The 27,099-nt window shown below is 39.6% G+C and overlaps 1 protein-coding gene across 2 annotated transcripts in view; it reads right to left on the reverse strand.

Moving 5' to 3' along the window:
- Window positions 1–27,099, reverse strand: part of ptprk (protein tyrosine phosphatase receptor type K) — a 610,797-nt gene that overhangs the window by 485,798 nt on the left and 97,900 nt on the right. For both annotated transcript variants that reach the window (XM_060851099.1, XM_060851091.1), the window contains exon 2: window positions 19,990–20,112. In XM_060851099.1, coding sequence (XP_060707082.1) covers window positions 19,990–20,112 — 123 coding nt within the window. The remainder of the gene's footprint in view (window positions 1–19,989; window positions 20,113–27,099) is intronic.

Below are 27,099 nucleotides of genomic sequence, written 5' to 3' on the forward strand. Positions count from 1 at the left end.
AGACAGAAAAGTGGAGTTAAGGTCATGTTAGAGTAGCATGATCTTATTTACTGGCGTAGCAGGCTTCAGGGCCAATTGGTCTATTGCTAAATTTTAATTTTCCCTATTATTCTGAACTTCAAGAATAAATTTCGCTTTCTTCATGGAAACAAAATACCAGTGCAAATGCCTCATCATACTGAATTCCTGCTAAAACTAACATTCACAATGCTTTGGCCTTTTCCAAACATATTGCAGTCTCCTCTCATTTCTCATTAGGGACATTAACTTAATTCAGTCAAGAGACAAATACAAAGGCAAAAAAAATCTAGCATACTTATACTGTCAGCCTGATGACTTAAATATTATGGTATTATGTTAAAATGCGAATATCACTCTGGACATTAATGAAATATTAAAGAGTTAGACTACAAAGCTGAACATTCTGGAAGTGGGTGGGGACGACAGTCAGGCAAGAGCGCAAATGACCCCCACTCTGATTAGACAGACAGTCATTTGCCATCTCTCTCCTATTACCAAATTAAACTATAATTCAATCGCTTCCATTCAAAAATGCTTTCTAGCCATCCCCTGAAACTAGGTATGTCACACCTGCATTTTCTTGGGGACATCACTGAATCAGGAAATCATTTGCATAACATTTCCCCGGGATTAGGGCATTTACATTATCCCAGAGGATAATCTCATCCCACCATTGTACCTGGGGTAACATGTGACTGTGAGGAAGTGACTCAGGGTTGTCTTGAGTGGCATGGAGTAGCCAGAGAATCTGTAAGCATGGTCAACTGGCCTGTGTAAAAAGGGGATATGTTTTCTTTGCTCAGGGCCTCACTTTGACTCCACTTCACACGCCTGCAAGAAGGGTCAAAGGGGGCCACCTAGCCTGTACAAGCTTTAACAAACTTTAACTGTTTGCAGAAGTTGGTGTATGCGAGTTGTATCTCGTGTGTGAAACCTTGGGAAAAGAACCTAACAATGGCTTCAACTCAACCAAATTACCAAACAGGTTTAATCAGTGCTTAAAAACATGTTGCTGGAAAAGCACAGCAGGTCAGGCAGCATCAAAGGAGCAGGAGGATCGACATTTCGGTTATAAGCCTTTCTTCAGGAATGAGGAGAGTGTGCCAAGCAGGCTAAGATAAAAGATAGGGAGGAGGGACTTGGGGGAGGGTGTTGGGAATACGATAGATGGAAGGAGGTTAAGGTGAGGGTGATAGGCCGGAGAGGGGTTGGGGACGGAGAGGTCAGGAAGATAATTGCAGGTCAAGAAGGTGATGCTGAGTCCGAGGGTTGGGACTGAGAAAAGGTGGGGGGAGGGGAAATGAGAAAGCTGGAGAAATCTGCATTCATCCCTTGTGGTTGGAGGGTTCCTAGGCAGAAGATGAGGTGCTCTTCCTCGTGTTGCTATAGTCTGGCGATGGAGGCGGCCAAGGACCTGCATGTCCTTGGCGGAGTGGGAAGGGGAGTTAAAGTGTTCAGCCATGGGGCGGTTGGGTTGATTGGTGCGAGTGTCCCAGAGGTTTAATCAGTTACTAACACTGAGAAATTAAAAGGAAGCAAATTAATTTTAAACCAAAGGAAACCATTCGTATTTGTATTCTAATCACTTCCAGAGGCTAAAGTCCTCAGAACCCATCTGGTCTTGCACAACTGGCATTTCACATCTTAACAGATGGTTGGAGCTCGAGGTGGATTTTGAAGGAGTTTTAAAAGTGGCATCAAAGCAAATGAAGGAAATTTCAGAAATCAGTGTAGAGGCTGACGGCCAGAATAAGAAAGGTTGAACCTGTGGGAAAAGGCAAAAACATGAGCAAAGTAGACAACATAATACAAGCACACAAAGTAATTTTAAAACGATGACTTGAAATTTAATGCTGCTGGCAATTTGGAGGAAAAAAACTTCATTATGTTTCACTTCCTGTCTGCACCATTCTAAATTGCATTGGATGCATTGTTTATCTTGATTAAGCAACAACTTGCACCAAGATACTGTTACCATCCCTACTGCCCTTAATTCGAGGCTTCCTAAAGTAGGGGTAGCAATCCCAAATATAAATCTTGTGGTCACAAGCTTCAAAACAGCAATGGCTACAACGAAGATACAACACACGGCATTAAATCCTTGCAATTTCAAACTGTGCACATGGTCTAAATAAGTCAACCCTGAGGCCTGGCTCCTGGAGCCAAACCATAATCCATACATGCTTTTAAAAACAACATCTCCTCATAATCCTCAACATCTCCACTGCAGAGAGTCAAAGGAATGTGTTCTTTGACATGATGTATGGAATGAGCTGCCACAGGAATTGGTGGAGGTTGGTACAATTAAAACATTTAAAAGGCATCTGGGTACATGAATAGGAAGGCTTGAGGGGGATATGGAGCAAATACTGGCAAAAGGAACTGGATTAATTTCGGATATTTGGTCGGAATGGACAAGTTGGACTGAACGGGGCTGTTTCCATACTGTATAACTCTATCACTCCAAGTCATTGGGACTTATGGCCTCCAAACTTGGCATCATTAATACTGAAATTCATCACATCATAATTTGAGACATTATTTTGGCTTGGGAGCAATGCCCTGGAGAGATTATATGCTTTACATGATGCTCAAATTTTAGAGAAGCCTTCTCCCTCCTGAATGATTGATTGGGTACTTTTCTGAACTCATTCCTGAGCCCATTTATTCACACAATGGACTTTGTCCTTTATAGGCACAAGGAATGTGCCCACACATGACACCTTGAATAAGCAAAGGTTAATGAAGACAGCCAATCCCTGCTGCAGCATAGCATGATCTGGCCTGACCAGAACCGGACTGAACTTGCCCAGTTTGAATTTAATCTATTAAATACCATGGACAGCTTATAGTTACTGCTGCACTTCAATGCCAACCTCTCAGCAACCTCTTCTGATAAAATTATTGTTCCTTTTCCGCAGTTTATTTCCTTGCATTTCAATCCTGATGAGTACATTATTTAAAAAATGCATCTTCCATTTTATTCCAATTATTCGTACATTTTAAACTTCACCATACTAACACTGCACTTAAAATGCCTTGTGAAGGTAAAATAGAAATTGCGTTGTTAAAATGCTTAGCTCAGTCAATGTTATTTCACAATTAGGAAGACAAAATTGAAAACGTATTTCATTTCATTAAAATTTTGCTCTTAATAAAATTACCCATTAAATCCGTAAATCACACTCTGAGAAAGCCAAACATTTGATGATTTAATGAGCAAACATTGCTTCAGCAAAACATCGAAGGAATGACTGTCTGCACAGTAGCAATTCACACCTACTAAAATGAGATATTTGTACCTTGGTTTTCAATACAAACAGAGTTTGCCATGATAGATGAGTACACTAGGAAATGAGATACTGGAATGTGCAGAGATTCAATATTTCTCCCTCAATCAACATCACTAAAACAAATGATCTGGTCTATCATGCACAAACTCTATACCATGATGCCTTGACAATGCAATGATTTGGAGATGCCGGTGTTGGACTGGGGTGTACAAAGTTAAAAATCACACAATACCAGGTTATAGTCCAACAGGTTTAATTGGAAGCTCCGAAAGCCAGTGTACTTCCAATTTTTAACTTTGACAATGTGTACCCTCCAAAAGATAATTTTAATCTTAAAATTCCCAGTGTGGAAGCAATCCATTCAGCTGAAAAAGTCCATACAAATTCTCTGAAGAGCATCCCATCCAAACTCAATCCCCTACCCTATCCCTGTTGGCCTGCATTTTCCCATTGCTAATCCACCCAACCAATACATCCGTGGACACTATAGGCAATTTAGCATGGCCTAACCCACACACCTTTCAATTGTCGGAGGAAACCGGAGCACCCAAAGGAAACCCACGGAGATACGGGAAGAACATGCAAAATCCAAACAGAGGATGGAATCAAATGCAGGTCCTGGTGTTGTGAAGCAGCAGTGCTAACCACTGAGCCACTGTAAAACTTTGGGATGCTTTCAGATTGCAAAAAGCTCTTTCCTCTCCTTCCCTTTTATACTCATGCTGCATTGTTTAAAAGGCATGTATTTCCATGAACTAGTACTTCACAAAACACCTGCTGGCAAGGAACATTTGTACAGCACTGGCATAGGTGATAACAGCACGTATAGGTCATTCTATAAAATGGCATATTTATCAGACTTGTGATCACAATTACACAGTTAAACTAAGCAACAAAATAAAATCAACCACCTTTGTGATAGCAGTGCTCAATTCAACTAATTGTTCAATCCAGCTGCTGAAAAACAGTCAAAACTGAGTGCCCGGCGCCTCAGAGAACTGATCAAAGATCAGCAGATTTAGTGATGAATGACTAATTAAGTTGTACTCAATAGAGACCTGCAGACATATCTGCACTCTGGACACGGGAGTGATCTTACTGAGAGGTAAGTGGGCAAGTGGAGACAAAGCCCAGAGAAACAGCAAGAAACAGCAAAAGACAGGAAACGGATTGATAAGCAAGGGTATTATTGATAGTAAGCCAAGACAGAAGAGAAGCTGAGTAAGTGGATCATGAGAACTGACAGGAGTGAATGCGTAGGCTGTGCTGACAGCAATCCATGTCATGGCAGGACCAGGATGTGGGTGTAGGTTTTAAAAAAAAATGGAAGAACTGAATCAGGTTTTAAAGTTATTGAGCTCGATATCGAGTCCTGATACCAGGTAATAGTTCAACAAATTTATTTGAAATCACTAGCTCTCCGAGTGCTGCCTCTTTGTCAGGTGAAGCGAAGAGAGCACCCAGACACAGACTTTTGATTTCTCTGTTTATAACGATCATACAAATGAGGTGAGTGGAGTGTTGACAAGCCAAATAATAGATGTCTGCAGGTGATCACGAGTGTCAGACAGTGAGAGTAAAGTGTCAACAGCTGAATAACAAGTGAAGGGATGATTTATAATCTGATTAATTGAGGCAGTGAGGTAATTACAAAAAAGTTAAAATAAGGTGGTGTTGGAGACAAACCAAATGACTGGAATAACACGCTATGTGTAAAAGAGTTGCATGCCGAGAGTCTAACCAAAGTAATAAGGAACCTAAACCTGTACAACTAATTAAGGTAGAGCGATCCTAACAAATTATCTTAGTGGTAGTGTCAAAACAGGACAGTGAGGAAGATTTCACAATACAGTATGGAGGAGTCACATATAGCATGACATCCATAACCATGAAGATGGCCTCAACCGGTGATCTTGGGCTCACGTCACACTACCCATCTCTCACTTCTACCCTCACACAACAATAGGGCCCCCCCGCCGCCGATCCTCATTTGCCTCCCCACCAACCTCCAGATTCAAAGGATTATAAGGAGTCATTTCCACCACCTCTCGCAGAATATGACATTTTCCTTCCCCTCCTTTGTTCCCCTGCACAGTGTCTGTTTGCTCAGGAATCCACTTTTCCTGGCTGTTATCAGGTGTGAAGAGGAGTCACCAGACTCAAAATGTTATCTGCTTTCATCCCAAAAGCAACCAGACCTGTTAACTTTTGCTTTTGTTTCTTTTATTGGTTCAATAAACAATAGTGAAAGATGATAAAGGAAAATTGTGTGTATAATATATAAAAAAGGAGTGTACAATGAGAAAAGTTGGCTAAAAAATGTGACTAGAAATTGCAGAGATAGATATGGAAACAGGAAATGCATGCAGGAACTTAAATTTGTATTGTGCATTTAAAATAGAAAAAACATGAATGCACTCCTTAGGAACATTGAAATTTAACACAAATTCACATGGTGAGATACAAAGGCAGGTGACCAAAAATCTTGCTTAAAAAATCAATTTAAGAACGCTTAAAAGGAAAGAGAGAGGTGAGCAAAATGATTTAGGTAGGGAATTCCAGGAAAGTATGATTAAGACAACTGAAGCCATGACCACTAATGGCAAAGTAATGAGAATGGAAGTGTTCAAAGTTTGTGAGAAGATTTGTAGCTCTGGTGCTCGTTGTTGTGGTTTTGTTCGCCGAGCTGGGAATTTGTGTTGCAGACGTTTCGTCCCCTGTCTAGGTGACATCCTCAATGCTTGGGAGCCTCCTGTGAAGCGCTTCTATGATCTTTCCTCAGCCATTGATTCAAACCACTACGAATGGCGGAGAAAAGATCACAGAAGCGCTTCACAGGAGGTTCCCAAGCACTGAGGATGGCACCTAGACAGGGATGAAACGTCTGCAACACAAATTCCCAGCTCGGCGAACAGAACCACAACAATGGAAGTGCAAATATCCAAATTGAAAGAGCACAGGCAGCTCAGCATGGTATAAAGCTGGAGCAGGTCAGAAAAATAGCACAGTCAACTCAGCATGACAACAAGGATGAGAATTTTAAAGCTAGAGTTGTCAGACTGGGAGCCAATATCGTTCAGTAAGTGTAGGGATGCTGGCTGAATGGAACAAGCTACATCTAGCAGCACAGTTTTCTGTGTGCTCATGTTTGTGAAGGCCAGTCATGGGTAGTAAGACATTTCAATTTCAAGATTCTTAATATAATATCCTCATGGATCTTTCCTGGCATGGTAACAGGTAATTCGGAAAATATGTTCCCTCTACAAACCAAGTTATTTCCTTCTTGCTATTTCTCTGCCTCACATCTTTTGCATTGTCACAGTTTTATATGCTTGTTTTGCAGTCTTCTGCTTTTATCTTTTGTTTTCAGGAGCAATGTGAGGGGAAGATTTGCAGGAAGCAGAGCCTCTACATAATGTACGTTGCATATACTCCATTGGGGATGGTTTTCTGAAATTTAAAGGACATCAAACAAATGTAGCAGCATTTTATAGCATCAGAAATCTTCATCATTTTTCATACTCAAATTGCTGCTTTTTAAAAAAAAACGATGTACCTGAATAAAACTTTGTGAAATTTGTCCTCAAGGTTCTCCTCAAATACTTTTGAAAATCTGCTACATATTTATACAAAATGTTCCACAAACTCAGCTGACTACATGCTTCTGTTGCATCACACAGGCTCAGACTGCACATTCTATATTCAGCTCAGATTCAAAGCTCAGGGCAGAAATATCAAATACAAGCTCAGGTTCTTGGGAGAGGCTGAGACTTTAAAAGACACAAGAGGAAGTTCAATGGCTAGTTAAGACAGGCTGTGGTGAAATATGGTTCTGTTTTTGACGGTTTAAACCTTCATTTTGAACATTAGAAATTCAGCTGAGGAAAATAAAACACTTTTTTTAATCCCATAACATCTTTTGAGTGATTCAGGGAAAGAAATGATACAGCAGCATGCACTGACACATCAAGGAATCATGAGAGACAACATCAGCAAATCATAAAACTGGCATTCAACTTCATTACTGACTGAAAACTTCTAGTGTTAAAGAAAAATTTTAATAGGTAGGGAAGAGGGTGTAAAATAGTAATGTTTGTCAAATCTATTTTCAGGGTACTCTGAATGGAGGACATAGCCTACTTCCAAAGCTTTACAATTAAAAACATTGGACAAAACACTCACTTGTCCTAATTGAGGTGAAGCTCCAACATCATGTTCCAAATTGCTTATTTAAAAATAAATGATCTCAGAATTCTAGCAGAAGGCACAGTCAGAGATAAAATAGGTGTGAATTCAATCACATATACACAATCTTAAATAACTGATCATATTTTAGATACTTTGATTGTCCTAAACAAAGTCTGATTTTGAATGCAAAGATTCGAAGTAAAAGAAAATTATGGAGAAGTAGTACAAGGATTTACTTTGTTTATTCCTGAAGTGTGGGCTTTAATGGTAACCATTCTGCTCAATTTGACCTGAATATTACACTCATATTGTTGTTGTAGTTTGAGGGGTCAATTTGGCTATGGTATGCTAATAAGGCAAAATGCATAATTTCCTGTGTTATAACATCACATGATCTTGCTTTCGCCTGCAGCCTTGTGGCAAGATGAAAGTACAATAAGCACATTTCTCAAATATAAAATTAAGATTTCTTTACCTAAGCTGACTCTAATGTTCTTTGGTAACACAGACCAGGTATATTACAGTTGTTAAGTAGAAGACTCCAGGATTTTCACCCAGCAACAACGCATAACCTCCACTACAAAGAAATTCAAGCGCTGAGATGATTGGCCTCACAAATCTATTTACTTTCAATATTGAAAATTACCCATTGTCCCCAACAGTTCTTAGCCCCCCATCAGATTAGATTTCTATTTTTCTGAGGATCCATGGTGGCACAGAGAAACGCTGTCTTGTTATCATAGGCATTCACTGTCACTTCACCTCTGAAATTCCTACGTATGGACCAAGGATATATAAGAATCTGCAGCACAGCAATCTGGCTAAACCCAGTTTAACTAACCAATATGGCCAACAACTTGCATTTAAAGCACCTTTAATATATTTACAAAATGCTGCAGTGCCTCACAGAAGCATCATGAAGCAAGATTGGACACCAAGCCACATACAGAGATAATGACTTGTCAAAAAGATAGGTTTTAAAGAGCATCTTAAAAGAATGGAAAGGAAGAGCAGTTTATGGAGGGAATGCCAGAATTCATATCCTTCATAATTGAAGGCCCAACTACCAGAAGGATACTGGGAAGAGAGGTGAAGCAATTGTGGAAATTGAGAGCAGCAAGGTGACATATGAGATTGAAAATATGGAATAGAATTGTAAAATCAAGGCAGTGCACTACTAAATACCAATATAAGCCAGTGAACACCAGGGTATTGGGAACTGGTGTGACTTAAAAATTGCTGAAACTCGCTGGAATGCCATATTAACCAACATACCCATACATTAAAGGCCATGGTTAGATTTGAAGGATAGCTATTTGATTTAACTACAGTTCCAACAGAACTGCAATAGGCAGATCAAAGAACGAAACTCTCATTTGAATTAAGTAACCCACCGTGCCAGGATTAAATTTTAACAGATAGGAAACAGGAAGCACGCTAACTCAATTTAAAGACTACTGTTAAATGATTAACCAATGTGCTTTAAGAAATCAAAAATATTAAGTATTTTACAATGATCAATATAAGAATATAAGATATAAATCAGAGACTGTATTTTACATCATTTGGCTCAATGATGAGTAAGATAGAATCTATAAACATTATAGATTTCCTACGAATAATAGAAGAGCGAACAGGAACTAAAGTTATACAAGACAGTTGATCTTTAAGTCCCTGTACCTAGAAATTGATGATTAGAGGCTGATGTGAACTAATGTATCGTTATTTTCAGTTACTTTAATTTGAGAGTTACTTAAATGAAAGTGTTGAATTTGGACAGTACCAAGTTTATACTCTATTTGTAAAGAATGGGTTCAATTAAACAGAATAGAAACGTGCACTCAGTAAAGCTGAAGAAGCCAGGCACTGCAAAAATGTAGGTCAAGACAGAAATGGTTTTCAATCCAACTACAAAAACCCTGAAGGCATGACAAGGCATCACAGAGGACGGGCTGCTTGAGTTCTCCACTATTTGGAAGCAATTTTTGGATTATGAAAAGCTTCAGTGCAACGACAAGAAGAAATATTTGAGCTGCATTAGAATCCAATGGACCTTAGCCATTAATGATCAGCAGCAAGTAAAATCATTATTTGAGTTCGCAAAAGGATGATTCATTGACTTAGCAGAACCAAATCATTTCTTTCCAGAGTTCCAATTGGGTACCCAGTCAAGAAATAAAGAAATCACACCAATATTAGGCCCCAATAATGAGACTATTCTGGGTTGTCCTATAGTGGAGAAAGGAACAATTAGTTCTCTTTTAGCTTGATACCACTTGAAGCTTCACTGAAATCTTAAATATTTTCACTCATTCAAATTGCATAGGTAATTGTCTTACATCATAGCTTTCCCAAATCATAAAATGTGGAGTGCAAACTTTTTATACAAACCTCAGAAGAGATATTTTGCACTTGTTGAACTGGATAAGAAATTCCCAGCACTGCTCACACAATGTTTATATATTACTGGCTGACGAGCACTCTTAGGCAAAAGTGAGGACTGAGGAGATGCTGCCTGACCTGCTGTGCTATTCCAGTACCACTCTAATCTAGAATGTGATCTCCAGCATCTGCAGTCCTCACTTTTGCCTAGTTGATTTTAACCTTACTGCAAATCCTCTTGCAAGGATGCCTACATTAGAGAAGTTCTCCTCTGCTCTCTACAAAGATTTCAGTGAGTCTCTCTCTCCCTCTCTCACTGGAACCCCCAACTCATCCTTGGATCTGCATGATAAGCACTCTTGTCAACACTAGATGTCAAACATGGAAATGTGCTTCGATTACTCACCACAGAGTTGGGTTCATGGTTTAGAAAAGCCCAGAAAGATATCCAGAGTGTTAAGGCTTGCAAGAAGCATTGAGCCATTGCTATTTCAGTGTGTGCTGAAGGAAAATAATAAGCAGCATTTGCCTGGTGCAGCTAAGAAATATTGGAGCTCAAAGAAACTAGAAGCTTGTCTAGCCATAGTGACACTGGCTACTTGGAAATGGGCTGCAACTGTACAGCCTCAATAATCCAGGGGAGTGAAGGTCTGGAGAAGGAGGAGATTGAAACAGCAGGACAGTAGTTGAGGCAGTCCATGACTAAGCATCTTTTAAGGAAGTTTCAAAGCTAGGTCTTCAGAAGAACTGGAATCGCTTAAAGAGGCAGCGTCTTAATGACTGGAGTTTGCGTACCCATGTCAGGTGGAGGGGGCATGGCTCAGAAATTTGTGGAATCTGTCGCACTTGCATTTAATATTTCATGTGCTCGGAGATGCTCAACTCAAGTTTGCCTTCTACTCACATTTCACTGAGGTTCATTCTGTAAGTTATAATATACAATTCTTTTTACCAAAGTAAATTTGGCAGAGTAAAGTTGACTTGCTTGTTCAAAACCATGGAATAAAATGACTTCATTCTTCAAGTACCTGGGATCTCAAAATTTGTCAATCTCTAAAAGAAAGGCAATATATTTGGAGATTTCCAACAGGAATGTAATGAATTCTATTTTTCAGCACAAAAACCAACATCCAAATATTGCCAATCACATCTTCACCTTTATTTTTATGCTCACTAAAACAGCACCAAAACTGATCAAACACAGCACTCCTTCCAGTCAAAAGTAAAGCCATGCAGCAAATTTGATACTGAACAGTCCACTGAAGCTCAGATGATTTGAATGTAAATCAGGAAGCATCAGCATTAGTTGAACATTTACCCATATTAACCAAATCTGAACATAAGTCTGTTTTCCACCCTTGACCTGAATATGCAAAACTTAAAATGATTTAGAAATAAACAAAGATGCGAAGGGAATTATCATTGCTTTCAGGTTGAATACGTTAAGTTAGAAAAAGTTTCAGGTTCCAAGGTTATGAATCTTGAAGTCTGCATATCTGATAAAACTGATTTCCTCTTTGCAGTGGTTCTACAAGCAGCAGGAATTATCAAAAACAGTGGTCATCAATTTATTTAAACCACACTACTCCTGATCTGAACACCATAACAAAAGGGAAAATGCTGCATTTTCAACAAAAATAGGCTGAATTCCAGAACTGGTCGAAGCTGATAAACAGATTTAGCTTGCACTATTGTACAGAAAGAGGAAATGGCGTGGGTGTACAGCAAATTTTCATCTTTAGTCAGTCACTTTTGCAATGGTGTGTTCAATTATTCTGGCAGCTATTTTGAAACAGTATGTCTTTACCATATTTCCATTTTCACCTTGAAGGTCTCTCTTCAAAACTTGGAGATGTGGTTTGGAAAATAATTTAAAAGTTCACCAATTTCATAGTCATCCAGAAACATGCTACCAAATATTCTAAGCACCAATATCTACAGAATCAATGACAGTTAATGGGATACTGTCTTAACAGTATTCAGCAAATATTGACCATGATAATTTATGGCAACATAATCCTTTTCATAACAATAGCATTAAAAATATTAAATTTCTTTCTGTTATTTCAGGTTAATTAGTTTATTTAAAATTTCTCTACATCTGAAATAAGTGTGTTTATATCATTTCTGAACACAGATTCCAATATCACTCTCAGACTACCTTTCTCCTCAAAAAATACAAAGTAATTACTTAATACCATTACTGCTTTGACTTTATCAATCCTTCATGGTCTCATTTCCATTTTGAGCTCTTTTATTTCAAATTTATGTATCTGTAAAATATATTTTTTCTTTCAAGTTAAAATATTTCATTAGTTCCTCTCTAACCTTTTAATTCTTCTTAACTTCACTCCTAATCTCTCAGCCTTCTTTCCTGCCTTGGACTCCCCTGCTGTTTATATATTCTGCAAAAACCTCTTCCATGCAGTCATTTTCCCTCATGTCTTTATTCATCTATTCAGTGGTAATATTTAGTTTATTCTTGTTTGTTTACAAAATATCACTTTGCTGAATGTCACTACAAATGTTTTCCCATTTTCTGGTCTTTATTATCATTTGCCCATGTCACTATCCATTTTGTTTTGCCAAGTTTTATTCACAGCCAGTCAAAACCAGCTTTTGTTCAATCCATTACCCTTTTGTTATGCTTATTTCCTTCTCAGTTATTATTTTCACTTTTATTATATTATGGTTACCACAGCCAAAACGTTTGCTGCTTTTACCTCTCTCTTCTGCTCTGGTTTCTGAACAGACCTCCTGGTGCAGCGTAAAATCCCTATTTGTGAGCCAAAAGGCCTGGGTTCAAGTCCCACCTGCTCCAGAGGTGTGTAATAATATCTCTGAACAATTTGATTAGAAAATATCTCCAAGAGTGAATCTTTCCTTGTCGGGTCTCTTGTACACCGAGTAAAGAATCATATACATATTCTAGCAACTCCATTCCTTTATCACCTTTATGAATTAATAAGATAATTAATTTCAACATAATTTAAAATCCTCAATTATTTTATGCCCTTTTTAACTCTCGGCCTTAAATTAGTGCATCTTTTTCTCCACCTCTGTTAAGGTTAGTCTACAGACTTTGATCCTTTATTATCTTGTGCTTCTATTTATATAAATTTATTTTTTGTCTGACTGGTGGCTATGTCACCTTTCAGTCTATGCCATTATCTGAATATAACTGGTTCACCTTACCTTTTCCTCTTCTCTAGCTTTTCTCAATATCGATATTCCACAACATTTCGCTTCCAGCCCTGACCATTCACAAGCCATGCCTTAGTAATCCTTATGATACCAGTTCCTTGCAACATGTTATTGCCTCCAGTCCTCATTTTATAATATATACTGTTAGTTTGGCTGTAGAGAGAGCCTAACTCAATTTCAGTAGTGGGTCCTTCCCTTTTATTTAATTAATTATTTGTTCAATCTTCTGTTCTATGGCTCTTAATTAGTCTCTCCAATGGAAATATCTAAATTAAATCACTATTCAACCTATTCAAGAGAAGCATATGCAAACTGAATACATAGCTTAATGATTAGCCCTAATTTTAAAACCTACTTAACCCACAATCCACAGCCTCCATGGCCTGATACCGAAAAACAAACTATTTTAAACAAATTTATTCAGACATTTTTTGAGACATCTTCAGAGCAGGGGGACTTGAACACAGACCTTCTTGCCTAGTTTTAGGGACACTGCCACTGCCCCACAAGAGCCCTATCCTTGAGGGAACGATATAACGTCTTTTAACATATTAAAATACACCAAGGCAAAAGTTGAATTCATTTGACACACAAAACACCAGAGGATATTACCACAGGTTGTGTTTAGTCAAAAGGAGAGAGTTGGAGGAGATTAAGGACAGTAGCTAAAGTCAAAGCCAGGATGATTACGTTCAGGACTGCACAAAAGGTGAGAATTAGAAGAGCACAAATATTATATGTGGAGAGTTGTCAGGTTCAGAAAGTTACCGAGAAATAGCGAGGTAAACCTTTGGGAGGGATTTGAAAATAAGATGAACAATGTTAAAAATGAGGCAATGTTTACACAGAAGAGAGCACGGAGTTGTCAGTAACAAGAGTTTGTGGAAGCAGAATTTTAAATGAGAATATTTCAATGAGAAATGGGAGATCAGTCGGATGAGAAGAAATAGGCAGTTAGGCTTCTCGAGCCTGTTCTGTCAATAAGATCATGGCTAATCTGTGTATGGCTTCATCCGCATTTTTCTGCTTCTTTGCTTCCTTCCATATTCCCTTTGAATATGTGAGATTGTTTGTCAGATGTAGAAGACCCAGCCTCCAACTGCTCTCTCGGACAGCAAATACCCAACATTAACCCACTGAGAAAAAGAAGAGTGATCACTACCTTATGTTTCTCTGCCTTATACAGAAACTGTGCCCCAAGTAGAACATATGTGCCCACAAAGTAGAACATCTTTTCATACACATTCTCAATCTTACATGTTGCAAAGCAATTATCTCTCATTTTCCAAACTTCAATGAATATGGGTTCAACCTGCTCATAAAACCTGCCTTCATAAAAGGTAGAGACGATGACTTAGTGTTATTGTACTGGACTATTCTGGGCACCTGGCTTTGAATCCCATTATGGCAGGTAGGATAAAATAACATACCAAACCTGGAACTGAAAGTCAAATGTTAATCAAGAAACCACTGGCGTTTGTTGTTAAAAATCATTTGGTTCACAAATAGCTTTCAGGAAAGAATCTTGCTGTGCTCACCTGGGACTGGCCTACATGGGACTCCAGACTGATAATGTGATGGATTCTTAACAATGTTCTTAAATGGCCTAAAAAGCCTAATACATTCAGTCAACCTGGAAGCTTTCAAGATTAAACCCAGACTCCATGAATCTCACCGCATCAGGTTAAACATGGGCAAGGAAACCTCCTGCTGATTGCCTCATACCCTCCAATGCTTGTCTGATGAATAAAGACGCCTCACTGTTAAGTACCACCAGGAAAAGGCAATGAGTGCAAAGGCAAAGAATATACTCTGGGAGGCAGACTTCAATGCTGGTCACCAAGAGTAGCTCAACAGTACCTGATGGAGTCTTAAAGAACATAGCTGCTAGACTGGGTCTGCAGCAGGTGGCAATGGAACCAACAAGACGGAACCAATGGATATTTCTGCTCATTACAGTCTCACTACCAGAGCAATCTTTGTTAAGACAAAATCTATCTTCACATTGAGAGTACCCCGCAACCTGGTGGATGGCACTCGAGCCTTGCTATTTGGAATCCATTGGCACTCAAACACAACCTGCAAACTGATAGTCTGGCATATTCCCAACTCCAGAAGTACCATCAAGCTGAGGGCCAATCATGGTTCATTGAAGAGGGCATGCCAGGATCAGTACCACCAGGCATAACTAAAAACAAAGCATCAAGTTATGCTGAAGCGACACCACTGGAGTATTCAGATGCCAAACAGCAGAAAAGGTAAGTGATAGATTGGGTAAAGACTTCTGAAATGAATGGATCACAAGGAAAATCTGCTGTCCCGCCACATCCAGTCATTAATTGTGGTGAACAGTCAAACAACTCAGTGGAGCATCTCCACAAATATCCCCATCATCAATAGTAGTGAATATCAGCACATCAATGCTAAAGATAAAGCTGAAGCATTCATCTCAATCTTCAGCCAGAAATGCCAAGTGAATGATCCATCCCTGCTACCTCCAGAGGTCCAGATATTAATTAAGCCAATTCAATTCCCTCCTTTGATATCAAGAAATGGCTGAAAGAAGTGAATACTGCAAAGGCTATGGGCCCTGACAACATTCTGGCAACAGTACTGAAGACTTGTGCTCCAAAACTTGGCTGTCTCTCAAGCCAAGCTGTTCCTGCACAGCTGCAACACTGGTGTCTACACAATAATGTAGAAAATTGCCCAGTTAAGTGCTGTTGACAAAGCACAGGCCAATACAAACTGGCCAATTATTGTCCCATCAGTCGACGCTTGATCATCAGTAAAGTAATGGAAGGTATCATAAACAATGCTATCAAGCAGCACCAGCTCAGCAAAGCACAGTTTTGGTTTCGCCAGGCCTACTCATTTCCTAATTTCATTACAGCCTTGCATCAGAGCTGAATTCCAGAGGTGAGTAGAGAGTTCTAACCCTTGGCATCAAGACAGAACATGGCAGCAAGGAGCCCGAGCAATACTAGAATAAGGGAAATCAAAAGGAAACTCCTCCACTTGTTGGAGTCATAACACACAGGAAAATAGTTGTGGTTGTTCAAAGTCAGTGATCTCAGCTACAGGACGTCTCTGCTGGAAGTCCTTAGGGTAGAGTCCTTGGTTTGACCATCGTCAGCTGCTTCAATGACCTTCCATCTATTATAAGTTCCGAAATGTGGGTGTTCACTAATTACTGCACAATGCTCAGCATCGTTCCTGACTCTTAAGATACTGAAACTGTCAATGCCCAAACATAGCAGGATCTGGACAGTATCCAGATTAGGACTGAAAAGTGGCAAGTAACACTTGCACCACCCAAGTAAAAGTAATGACTATCTCAACAAGCAAGATTCTAAACATCACCCATTCCCATCTCTGAAAATCCTGCTATCAACATCTTGGAGGCTTACCATTGAGCAGTTGCTGAATTGGACTAGCCATACAAATACGCTAGCTACAAGAGCAGTTCAGAGGCAAGGAAAACTGAGGCAAGTAACTCATGTCCTGACTTCCTAAAGCCTGTTTGCCATCTACAAGGAAACAATAAGGAGTGTGATGGAATATTTCCCATTTTCCTTGGATGATAGTAGCTCCAATAATACTTAAAAAGCTTGACAACATCCAGAGCAAAGCAATCCACTAGAAAATTAACACATCCCCAGGTGTTCACTCCTTCCTACACAAATCCTCACACTGCAGCAGCAGTGTGCACCACCTACAAGTTACACTGCAGAATTCACCAAAACACCTTGGACATACCTTCCAAAACCATGACCACTGTCATTTAGAAAAGACAAGGGCAGCAGATATATAGGAACACTACCACCTGGAAGCTCCCCTCCAAGACCCATACCACAGTGACTTGGAAATACATTGCTATTCCTGTAGGGAAGGAAATCTGCTGTCCTTATCAGACCTGACCTGCTTGTGACAGCAGATTCTGGACTGCCCTCTGAATTGTGCTAGCAAACTATCAAGTTCAAGGACACATAGAGATGGATAACAAGGCTGGCCTTGGCAGTGCCACACTCATTTCATCAAAAACACAAAGATTCCTCTGTACTACAACATTTTGCACACTCCCCATCAAAATTAATATTCTGTTTTTCTCTCCTCCCAACCAAAATGGACAAATGCGCATTTTTCCATATTCTGGCCCATCCACTTAACCTATCTACAGCTTGTAGAAAACTCTGTAGTGTCCTCATAACTTGGTTTCCTACTTGCTCTTGTATCTGTGGCTACATTCATGTCAGTTCCTTGATCAAACTCATGTAAATTATTGACACCACAGCAATGATCCTTGACTAGCAGGACAGTCGTAACCATTTGTCATTCTTTAAATTATTCAGGCCTTGACTGACACAGACAGGTCATCTCCAGCTTCTGGTAGTCTTCAGGATTACACCTAACTTGTCAACGTAGTCTCCTATTTCCAGCATGTAATAAATAGGACCTGTCTCATCTCGAGAGAGTAATATTCACATTAGTCAGGTATAGTTAATCAAAAAGTAATCATGCAGATGTCATCAGCAGCATATATTACTGTCAAACACAAACCTCCTGATTCCACCCCTAAAACTTGTTAGGGAAGGGAATGGCATCAAATTAGAGGAATGGTGGACTTGGCCAAGAAATAAACTGTGACAGGGACTGAACACTTCTAACCTTTTTCAGTACTTAACTGAAGGAAATTTGTACTCATCCCATACTGGATACCAAAGTGGCAGTCAAGACAATTTATGCTTAGTGTTCCAAACTGATCACTCAAGACAGACTGTAGACCAAGGTTATGTAGAATAAAAGATTTCCCCGCTTTTGCTTCCTAACCAAAAAGACCATCTTTGCAATCCCCTCTTAATTAATTTTTGTACCTGTGCAATAAGGTTTTGATGCATGCATCTAAATCTCTTTACTTTCCATCATTCATGGTCTATCAAGTGCTAATGACATCATCAGGAGATTGACACTGTTCCCATCTGAGAGGGTACGCAGGAATTTGGCATCTCAGCTCAATAACAGCTTTGATTATACAGCCGTTTCTCAGTACTGCAATGAAGTCACAGCTCACAGCGTGCACTCAACTCTTGGAGTGTCAAAGTCAAAGTTATACAGCACAGAAACAGACCCTTTGATTCAACTCATTTGCGCCGACCAGATATCCTAAATTGATCGATATCATTTACCAGCATTTGGCCCATATCCCTCTAAATCTTTCCTATTCATATACCCATCCAGATGCCTATTACATGTTGTGATCGTACCAGCCTCCACCACTTCCTCCTGCCAGCACATTCCGTACACACACCACTCTCTGCATGAAAATGTTGCCCTTCAGGTACCTTTTAAATCTCTCTCATCTCATCTTAAATCTATACCCTCTTGTCTTGGACTCCCCTACCCTGGGGAAAAGACCTTGGCTATTCTATGCACTTCATGACTTTATAAACTTCTATAAGGTCACTCCTCAGCCTCTGATACTTCAGGGAAATAGCCCCAGCCCATTCAGCCTCTCCCTTTAGCTCAAACCTTCCAACTCCAGTAGCATCCCTGTAAATCTTTTGCGAACCCTTTCAAGTTTAACAACATCTTTCCAATGGTAGGGATACTAGAATTGAATGCAGTGCTCCAAAAGTGGCCTCAGCAATGTCCTGTACAGCCACAACATGACCTCTCAACTCCTATACGCAATGCAAGGACCAATGAAGGCAAGCATGCCAAACGCCTTCTTCACCACCATGTCTACAGTACTATGTACCTACAACTCTAGGTCTCTTCCATTTTGATTATTTTGACCAGAAACAAAAATGCTGACAATGAGTCCCAGTGTAAACTTCGATCTCTCCCACCGCACCGACACCCCACTGCATCCCCCCCCCCCCCCCCCCCAACAACCAAAAATGTATGTGGGAACGTCATCATGGTATAAAATGAAAATTAAATTAGGTTAACTACCTACAGTAAGTTCATACAAGTGAACACATTTGAAAAATCCATGATCCGGGGACTGATTACCGTCATGAAGTATCAGCCCTCAAGGTTCTCCTATCACCTGCACATGTTTGGAGATGCTGTCATAGCACATCATTCTGACTATGCCTCCTTACTTTCAATATGCTTTTTAATGTAACATTTACACAGGGTGCCCTGAAATTCAACTATTTAAATCTTTCTTTTGGGCGAATCAATTTTTAAAAAAAAAGTTGTAGGTCACATCACAAGGTGCTAAACATCACTTTGGCAATTGTATAAGTTCATTTAAATCATGTACAAGATAACCTTCTCACTACTGAAAGATTAATTATGTTCATAGTAAAATGTCCCATAATTGAAACTAAAATTCCATTTAGTTTCTTTACCCACTCGACACAAAGTCAATTCAGATGTTCACAAAAGAAAGGATGACAAGGTCATTTTTGCAATAGCTTTCCAATGATTTGCAATCCATCAACTGAGTTACTTAAACTCGGCAACAGCTCCATAAAGTGAAGCCTGTGTTTCAATCTTCTTTTGACAATATATTGCAAAGAAAATTGGTGTTATTTAGTATGACTTTAGAACTACAACCAAAGCTATTGGCAGTATCTAATCTTCCTTTATTGCCTGCTTAAATGCTTCCTCAAAAAGTTGTTCAACACATTAATGCTCTACAACATTTCTTTGAACCAATTTTTGTCATATCAGGTTAAAACCTGACAAATGATTTTCATTAAATATAAATTCCAGCAATAAACCTACTTATTCAGGTTCAGGCATCTTGTCATCAACTGCCAACATGGCATTAACATTGAAAATTCGGGCCTTTTTTTTCCTGAGAGTTCTCGGTTACATAAAATTGAAACAGAATCTATCAAATCAATAGCAAAGTCTCAAAATAGTTAACAAATTGCCCTTTTCTCACCTGGTGGCACATTATGCTGCAAATGCAACATATCTTCAGTTCTGACATGCCTCCAATCAAAGTCATCTTCCTGATCTTGCCAATATCCACATGGTTCTAGGCCATCATCGAAAGTGCAGCCTCCTGTGACCAAAACAAGAGATAAAATAAATTGCTAAAGAAATAATAGATCAAAGAAATGTCTGGTTCATCTTACATTTTCCATTTAAAAGTTTTCTACAAGTCTTATGGGTTGATCTTGATACTTGACTTGATACACCTAACTGCTTCTCATCCATTAACCTTTCCATTCATAAGAGAATTCATTCATTCACACAGCAAGATTCAACAATTCCCTTCAATGATGTCTATAAACATTCTCTGCAGTTAAATCCAACTAGTTGTCACTCTATGTGATACTGTATTTCCTAATAGCATTCTTTGCCTTGAAATCAGGTAGAAACCATGTGCCCTGATCCCACTGTCACTTTATAGTCATAATACTACTCAGTTTTTCCATTCATAAAATTACCAAGTAGAAGATAGCTGTTTGGTAGGACAGAATTTGAGTAAAGCTGCGGAAAAAAAACCTTTTTGAAAGCTTTTCATCTTGCTCTAATCAGGATATTTTTGCAAGGATACAAATTCAAGGGGAAAAACAATCAATGCTCATTCTTTATGAGTGGAAGAGGCAGACTGCTTGACAAGTGGGCTCTATTAATACACAAGTCTCTACAGACAGAAAGAACATGTATACACACTACACCAGTTTCAATCCATCAAAACAGAGAACAACCATTCACCAGTTCATTTCTCAAGATAGTACTCCAAGCAGAGTAAACCTGCCTAGTTTTATTTTTTACCCAAAAAAAATCAAACAAAGCCTGGCTGTTAACTGTCAATCAACATTAATTCTCCGAGATAATGCCTCTACCCTAATCGTCCTGCCAACCAATTAGCACACTCCTCCTATGCATTCCAAACATTGGCCTGCCTCTTGAATTTTTGTGAACAGTCCTGATGACTGCAAAATGAAAAGCTTCAACATAAGATGTCTTTTATCGTAGTACAAAATAGAAGTTCCTCTCCTAAAAATGATTGTTACCTTGAGATGCCCAATTTTATCCAGTACTGACATACAAACCTTAGCCTCTAGCGTTGAGGTTTGACTCTCTGCCTTGAGTTCTTTGATGCCTGCTCTTGTCCAACAATTTGAATGGTGCAGAGTGCAAAAATACACTCTGACCAGATTTGTCACAGCTTGATGCTATCTTTGGTCATGCAATTGAACATTCTGTTGGCTTTATTGGGCACACCAGCTCTCTTCAGCTTTGTCCTTTGCTATTTCATCCTTTAAATATCGCATTTGCCAACCACTTCAAGTTCCACATCTATAACTTTTCACTGCTTACTGTTAAACTTGAGCTTTGACTGATCTATACCTTCTGAGTTATCTTCATTTTAATTCCCATTCTTCTTTGGTCACCATGGCAAATTTCAACACCACAGTGGCTAGTACTGCTGTCTCACAGCACCAGGGACCCGCGTTCGATTCCAGTCTCGAGTGACTGTCTGTGTGGCATTTGCACATTCTCCGTGTCACTGTGGGTTTCTACCCAGTGCTTCAATTTCCTCCCACCGTCGAAAGATGTGCAGGTTAAGTGGATTAGCCATGGTAAACATAGAGTTACAGGGACAGGGGAGGGAGCTGGGTCTGGATAGGATGCTCTTCATAGCATTTGTGCAGTCTCAAATGGGTCAAATGGTCTCTTTCCACACAATAGGGATTCTAAGTTTGACTAATTTAACTGAGTTTCTAAATTCGATGTAGAGACAGGAAAGGCCCTAAATGAACACAAGAACACCTACTGAGAACAATTCGCTCACTCTAATATAATGCCTCTGGAAGCATCAGTTGTTTCCTATTAATTTCTGAAAGACAAACGAACACTTCATCACTGTGAAGAACTAATGAAGCTTCATAATAAAAACAAATTCTCTCTGAATGCCCAGATTACAATGTTTTCTCAGTTCAGGAGATTGTACTTTACTTCTGACTTCAAATATTCCTGCTGCTTACTCCGCACCACTTGTTATTCACTGTCCTGTCTCTAATGTTGTTTTCTATTGCCTCAGGTTCATGTTGCTCAAGCCATTTATCCATTTCCTGTTTTCTCCCCAAGCATTGCACAGATTAATTCTACACCCTCCCCTTTAATAAAAGCATTTTTAAGTGTTGCTCATCAGTAATTTAATCCCTATTTTGAAATGCGTGCACTTAAACATATCAATTTCATAGTCCCCACCCCAGATGTCATCTGATCGATATCCAGAATTTCCTGTTTTCATTTCAAATTCCCAACGTCTTCACGTGATTTGCTTAACAGGTCTGATTATGATTAACTTCTTAAATATAATTTTAATTTCTGATGGATAGACAAGACACTGTTACACAAAAACAAAATAAAATTCAACTGGTATGAATGCTTTCTGTGTATAGACAAGGATTTATGCTTCACATAATATTTGTTCAGAGGAATTTATTCTGAGATTTATATCATAACAGTTGACAGTAAGACTGCAAAAGGCAACAATGACTCCTTTAAGGGGAGGCTTGATGTATTTGCAACAAAAAAAAAGGATTAGACAAATTTCATACAGGTTATGATAAATTAACCTGAATGGGCGAAGATTTTTGTCAAGAATCAGACCAAACAGTCTGTTTCTGAGCTGTGAATTCTACGTAATTCAATTATGTTTTATGCAATTCTATGCAATAGATAGAATTTGCAACAGAGGCAATTTGGTCCATCTGGTCAATGCTGGTAACTGCACTCCAAAATACTCTCTTTCCACTTTAAAGCAATCCTACACAGACATTGCCTTCTCTTCCTTTCTCCTTCAGTTACCAAACTTCTCCTTAAGCACATGAATCCTTTGCACCTCAACCACTTCCATATGGTACTAAGTGCCACTTTCTAATTCCCAGAGTCATTTGGTTTCTTCCAAGATCTTTATTAAATTTATTAATGACTACACCATATTTATAGTCTCATTTCTTGAAATCTCCACAACTGAAAAATATCTCCCCAGCATATTTCTGTGTGGAGTTCGCACGTTCTCCCAGTGTCTGCGTGGGTTTCCTCTGGGTGCTCTGGTTTCCTCCCATAATCCAAAAACGTGCAGGTTAGGTGAATTGGCCATGCTAAATAGCCTGTAGTGTTAGGTGAAGGGGTAAACGTAGGGGGATGGGCCTGGGTGGGTTGTTCTTCGGAGAGTCGGTGTGGACTTGTTGGTCCGAAGGGCCTGTTTCCACACTAAGTAATCTAAACCATATACCCCAAATAATCCCTTCACAATCCTGGAGAAGTTCACTTCTCACATCTCTGTCACCTGTTGAAGAGAAACAGTTGCAGTCTCTTCAATGTAACGTGATGCTATAAATTTCAAAATCTGAGTCACGGAGCAAAGTAAACCTGGATGTGTTCAGCTCCAACTATACTCTCAAAACTTGACACCATCCAGGTCAAAGCAGCCCCACTTGATTCACATCACATCCATCAACTTTCAGTCACTCCACGACCGACGCTCAGTAGCAGCAGCGTGTGCCATCGATAAGCTGTATTGCAGAAACTTGCAAAAGATCCTTCGACAATACCCTGCAAATCCACAACCACTTCCATCGAGCAGGATAAGGGCAGCAGATACATGGGAACACCGCCATACCAAATTTTCCCTTCAAACTACTCATCACATGACTTAAAAATTTATCACTGTTCCTTCATTGTGACTGGGTCAAAATCTTGGAATTCCCTCCATAACTGCATTCTCTCCCTGCAGCAAATGGACTGCAGCAGTTCAAAAAGTCAACTCAGCACTACCTTCTCAAGGGTAATTTGGGATGGGCAATAAATCCTGGCTGAGCCAGTGATGCCCCCCCTTTCACAAGTGAATTTAAAAATTTCTAAAGTTCAGATTAAGAATTCAAGCACATATATAATCGTCAGGGGTGTGATGATAATGTGGATAAATCACGATTCTTTCTCCCTGCTGCAATAGTACCATAGGGGAACTTTGAAACATTTAAATGATAGCCTAAAACTAAGAGTTTTCTCTTAACCAAAATAGGAAATGCAAAATTTGAGTCTAGTATGTATAGAAACTAAACTGAAACGAGACCAAATGTTACAGAATAATTGTAACCAGATGTGCAAACTAATTCCAAAGGGTTGATTATGATCTCAAAACATTTTTGCACCAAAAAACAGGACTAACAAAAATAACCACAACAAAAAAAGGCCCATATCTACAATTTGCTTGATGGAATAATCATGATTATCGATTAATAATGAAAACAGTATACCAAATGATGTGCTGGATCAATATACCATTTGTTATAAATCAGAATTTTATGAAGCGGTTATCATTAAATTGCCTTCTATAAACTGGAGGTAAAACAATGCTCTGGAATGGAAGGTGGGGAAATTTGGCTGAGAGAAGCCCATGTAATTCAGTTGCCATGGGGACAGAGATTAAAAATTTGAGGAAACTTGAGTGCCAGTTTTCAGACCTGGACACAATGACAGACAGCTGGTCTTGTTGGACACAGATTCTGAATCTGTCAGAGACCTCAGAGGACGACTGAAAACAGTGGCTGCTTTGCCAAGGAGAGGGAAAAACTGTTTTCATGTGAATCCCACGAGAATACTTTTGAGAATAGATGCACTGAGAGAAGAGATGGGACCTGAGGCAATTTTAAAGCCCAGGTGTTGCCAGAGGTTGCATGGCTGCTGGAAGCTAATGTGACAAAACCAAAGAGATTGAGAGAAGGGATTTTTGTTCAAACAAGAACAGTAGAAGACTCTTCCTAATGTGAAAAGTGGGCACAACTGTGGAATCACAGTAAAAAAGACTTTATATTTGTTGAGAGTGTGATGTAAAGTTTAAAAGGTCATGTGTTTTTGGATGGGTTATTTAATTGATGCAGAACACCTCTTTTCAATAATTTAGTGAATCATTTGTTTACTCAGTGATGTCTGGTCATGCTGATTTTAGTTTGTTCATTACAATAAAAGTCTTAAAATGTGAAATCTCATCCAAGTGTAGGCTGGTCACTGGGAAATTCATATCTATTTTTAAAAAGATAGCAGCCTCCTTGGGGACTATAGGTTCCCCAACTAAGATTTTCATCTGGGGCTCTAGTTAAGAACAATTATACTGGACTTGAAATGTTAATTCTGTTCATCTCCCCACAAATGCTGCCAGACTTGCTGAGTTTGCCCAGCAATCTCTGCATTTGCCTTTGGTTTTGTGATGTACATAAACCCTTTGAATGCCCAGTTAATCAATGAACAATTGCAGTGTCCTGTGGTATCTGTTTTAATTTTCATGCTATACTGCTCCTCAATTAACATCTCTCGGTTGGGGTCTAATAATATTGCCTCGGAACAATAGTAGTCGCACTCACTAAGACATTAATTCTACTGATAAATGCAATTATGTGTTTGCTTGACACTGAAATAAACCACCTTCTTTTCTAATGCACATCTCCTCAGGGTAGTTATCAATCAGTCTGTTTTATCGCCATTATGTCAACAGCTGTCTGAATAAGGAATTAACAAAGAAACTAGCATTAAACAAAGCAAGAAAACAAACTAAATAAGGGCAGACGTCATGATTTAAAATTGTTGAATACTTCAATCCAAAAGGTTATGAAAAATCCAAGAGAAAGTGAAGACTGTAGATCCAGATTCAAGATAAAGGGCTCCTGCCCAAAACATGGATTCTCTTGCTCCTCAGATGCTGGCTGAGCTGCTGTGCTTTTCCAGCACCACACTTTTTGGCTATGAAGAGTCCAGTTAAACAGGAGGCATGTGCCCTCAAGCTTGCGTTACATTTCAGTGGAACATAAGACCATAAAACCATAAGACATAGGAGTGGAACTAAGGCCATTTGGCCCATCAAGTCCATTTTGCCATTCAATCATGGCTGATGGGCATTTCAACTCCACTTACCAGCATTCTCCCCATAGCCCTTAATTCCTTGTGACATGAAGAATCTATCAATCTCTGCCTTGAAGACATTTAGCGTCCCGGCCTCCACTGCACTCTGCGGCAATGAATTCCACAAGCCCACCACTCTCTGGCTGAAGAAATGTCTCCACGTTTCTGGTCTGAATTGACCCCCTCTAATTCTAAGGCTGTGTCCACTGGTCCTAGTCTATTCGTCTAACGGAAACAATTTCCTGGCATCCACCCTTTCCAAGCCATGTATTATCTTGTAAGTTTCTATTAAGTCTCCCCTCAATCTTCTAAACTCCAATGAATACAATCCCAGGATCCTCAGCCGTTCCTTGTATGTTAGGCCAACCATTCTAGGAATCATCCATGTGAATCTCCGCTGGACATGCTCCAGTGCCAGTATGTCCTTCCTGAGGTGTGGGGACCAAACCTGGACACAGTAATCCAAATGGGGCCTAACCAGAACTTTATGAAGTCTTAGTAGCACAACGGTGCTTTTATATTCCAACCCTCTTGAGATAAGTGACAACATTGCATTCGCTTTCTTAATCACGGACTCAACCTGCATGTTTACCTTTAGAGAATCCTCGACGAGCACTCCCAGATCCCTTTGTACTTTGGCTTTACTAATTTTCTCACCGTTTAGAAAGTAGTCTATGCTTTTATTCTTTTTTCCAAAATGCAAGACCTCGCATTTGCTCACGTTGAATTCCATCAGCCATTTCCTGGACCACTCTCCCAAACTGTCTAGATCCTTCTGCAGCCTCCCCACTTCCTCAGTACTACCTGCCTGTCCACCAAACTTCGTATCATCGGCAAACTTCGCTAGAATGCCCCAGTCCCATCATCCAGATCATTGATATATATTGTGAACAGCTGCAGCCCCAACACTGAACCCTGCGGGACACCACTGGTCACCGGCTGCCATTCCGAAAAAGAACCTTTTATCCCAACTCTCTGCCTTCTGTCAGACAGCCAATCCTCAATCCACACCAGTAGCTGACCTCGAACACCATGGGCCCTCACCTTGCTCAGCAGTCTCCCGTGTGGCACCTTATCAAAGGCCTTTTGGAAGTCTAGATAGACTACACCCATTGGGTTTCCCTGGTCT

This window comes from Hemiscyllium ocellatum, chromosome 3, assembly GCF_020745735.1.
Source record: "Hemiscyllium ocellatum isolate sHemOce1 chromosome 3, sHemOce1.pat.X.cur, whole genome shotgun sequence".
NCBI classification, from domain to species: domain Eukaryota; kingdom Metazoa; phylum Chordata; class Chondrichthyes; order Orectolobiformes; family Hemiscylliidae; genus Hemiscyllium; species Hemiscyllium ocellatum.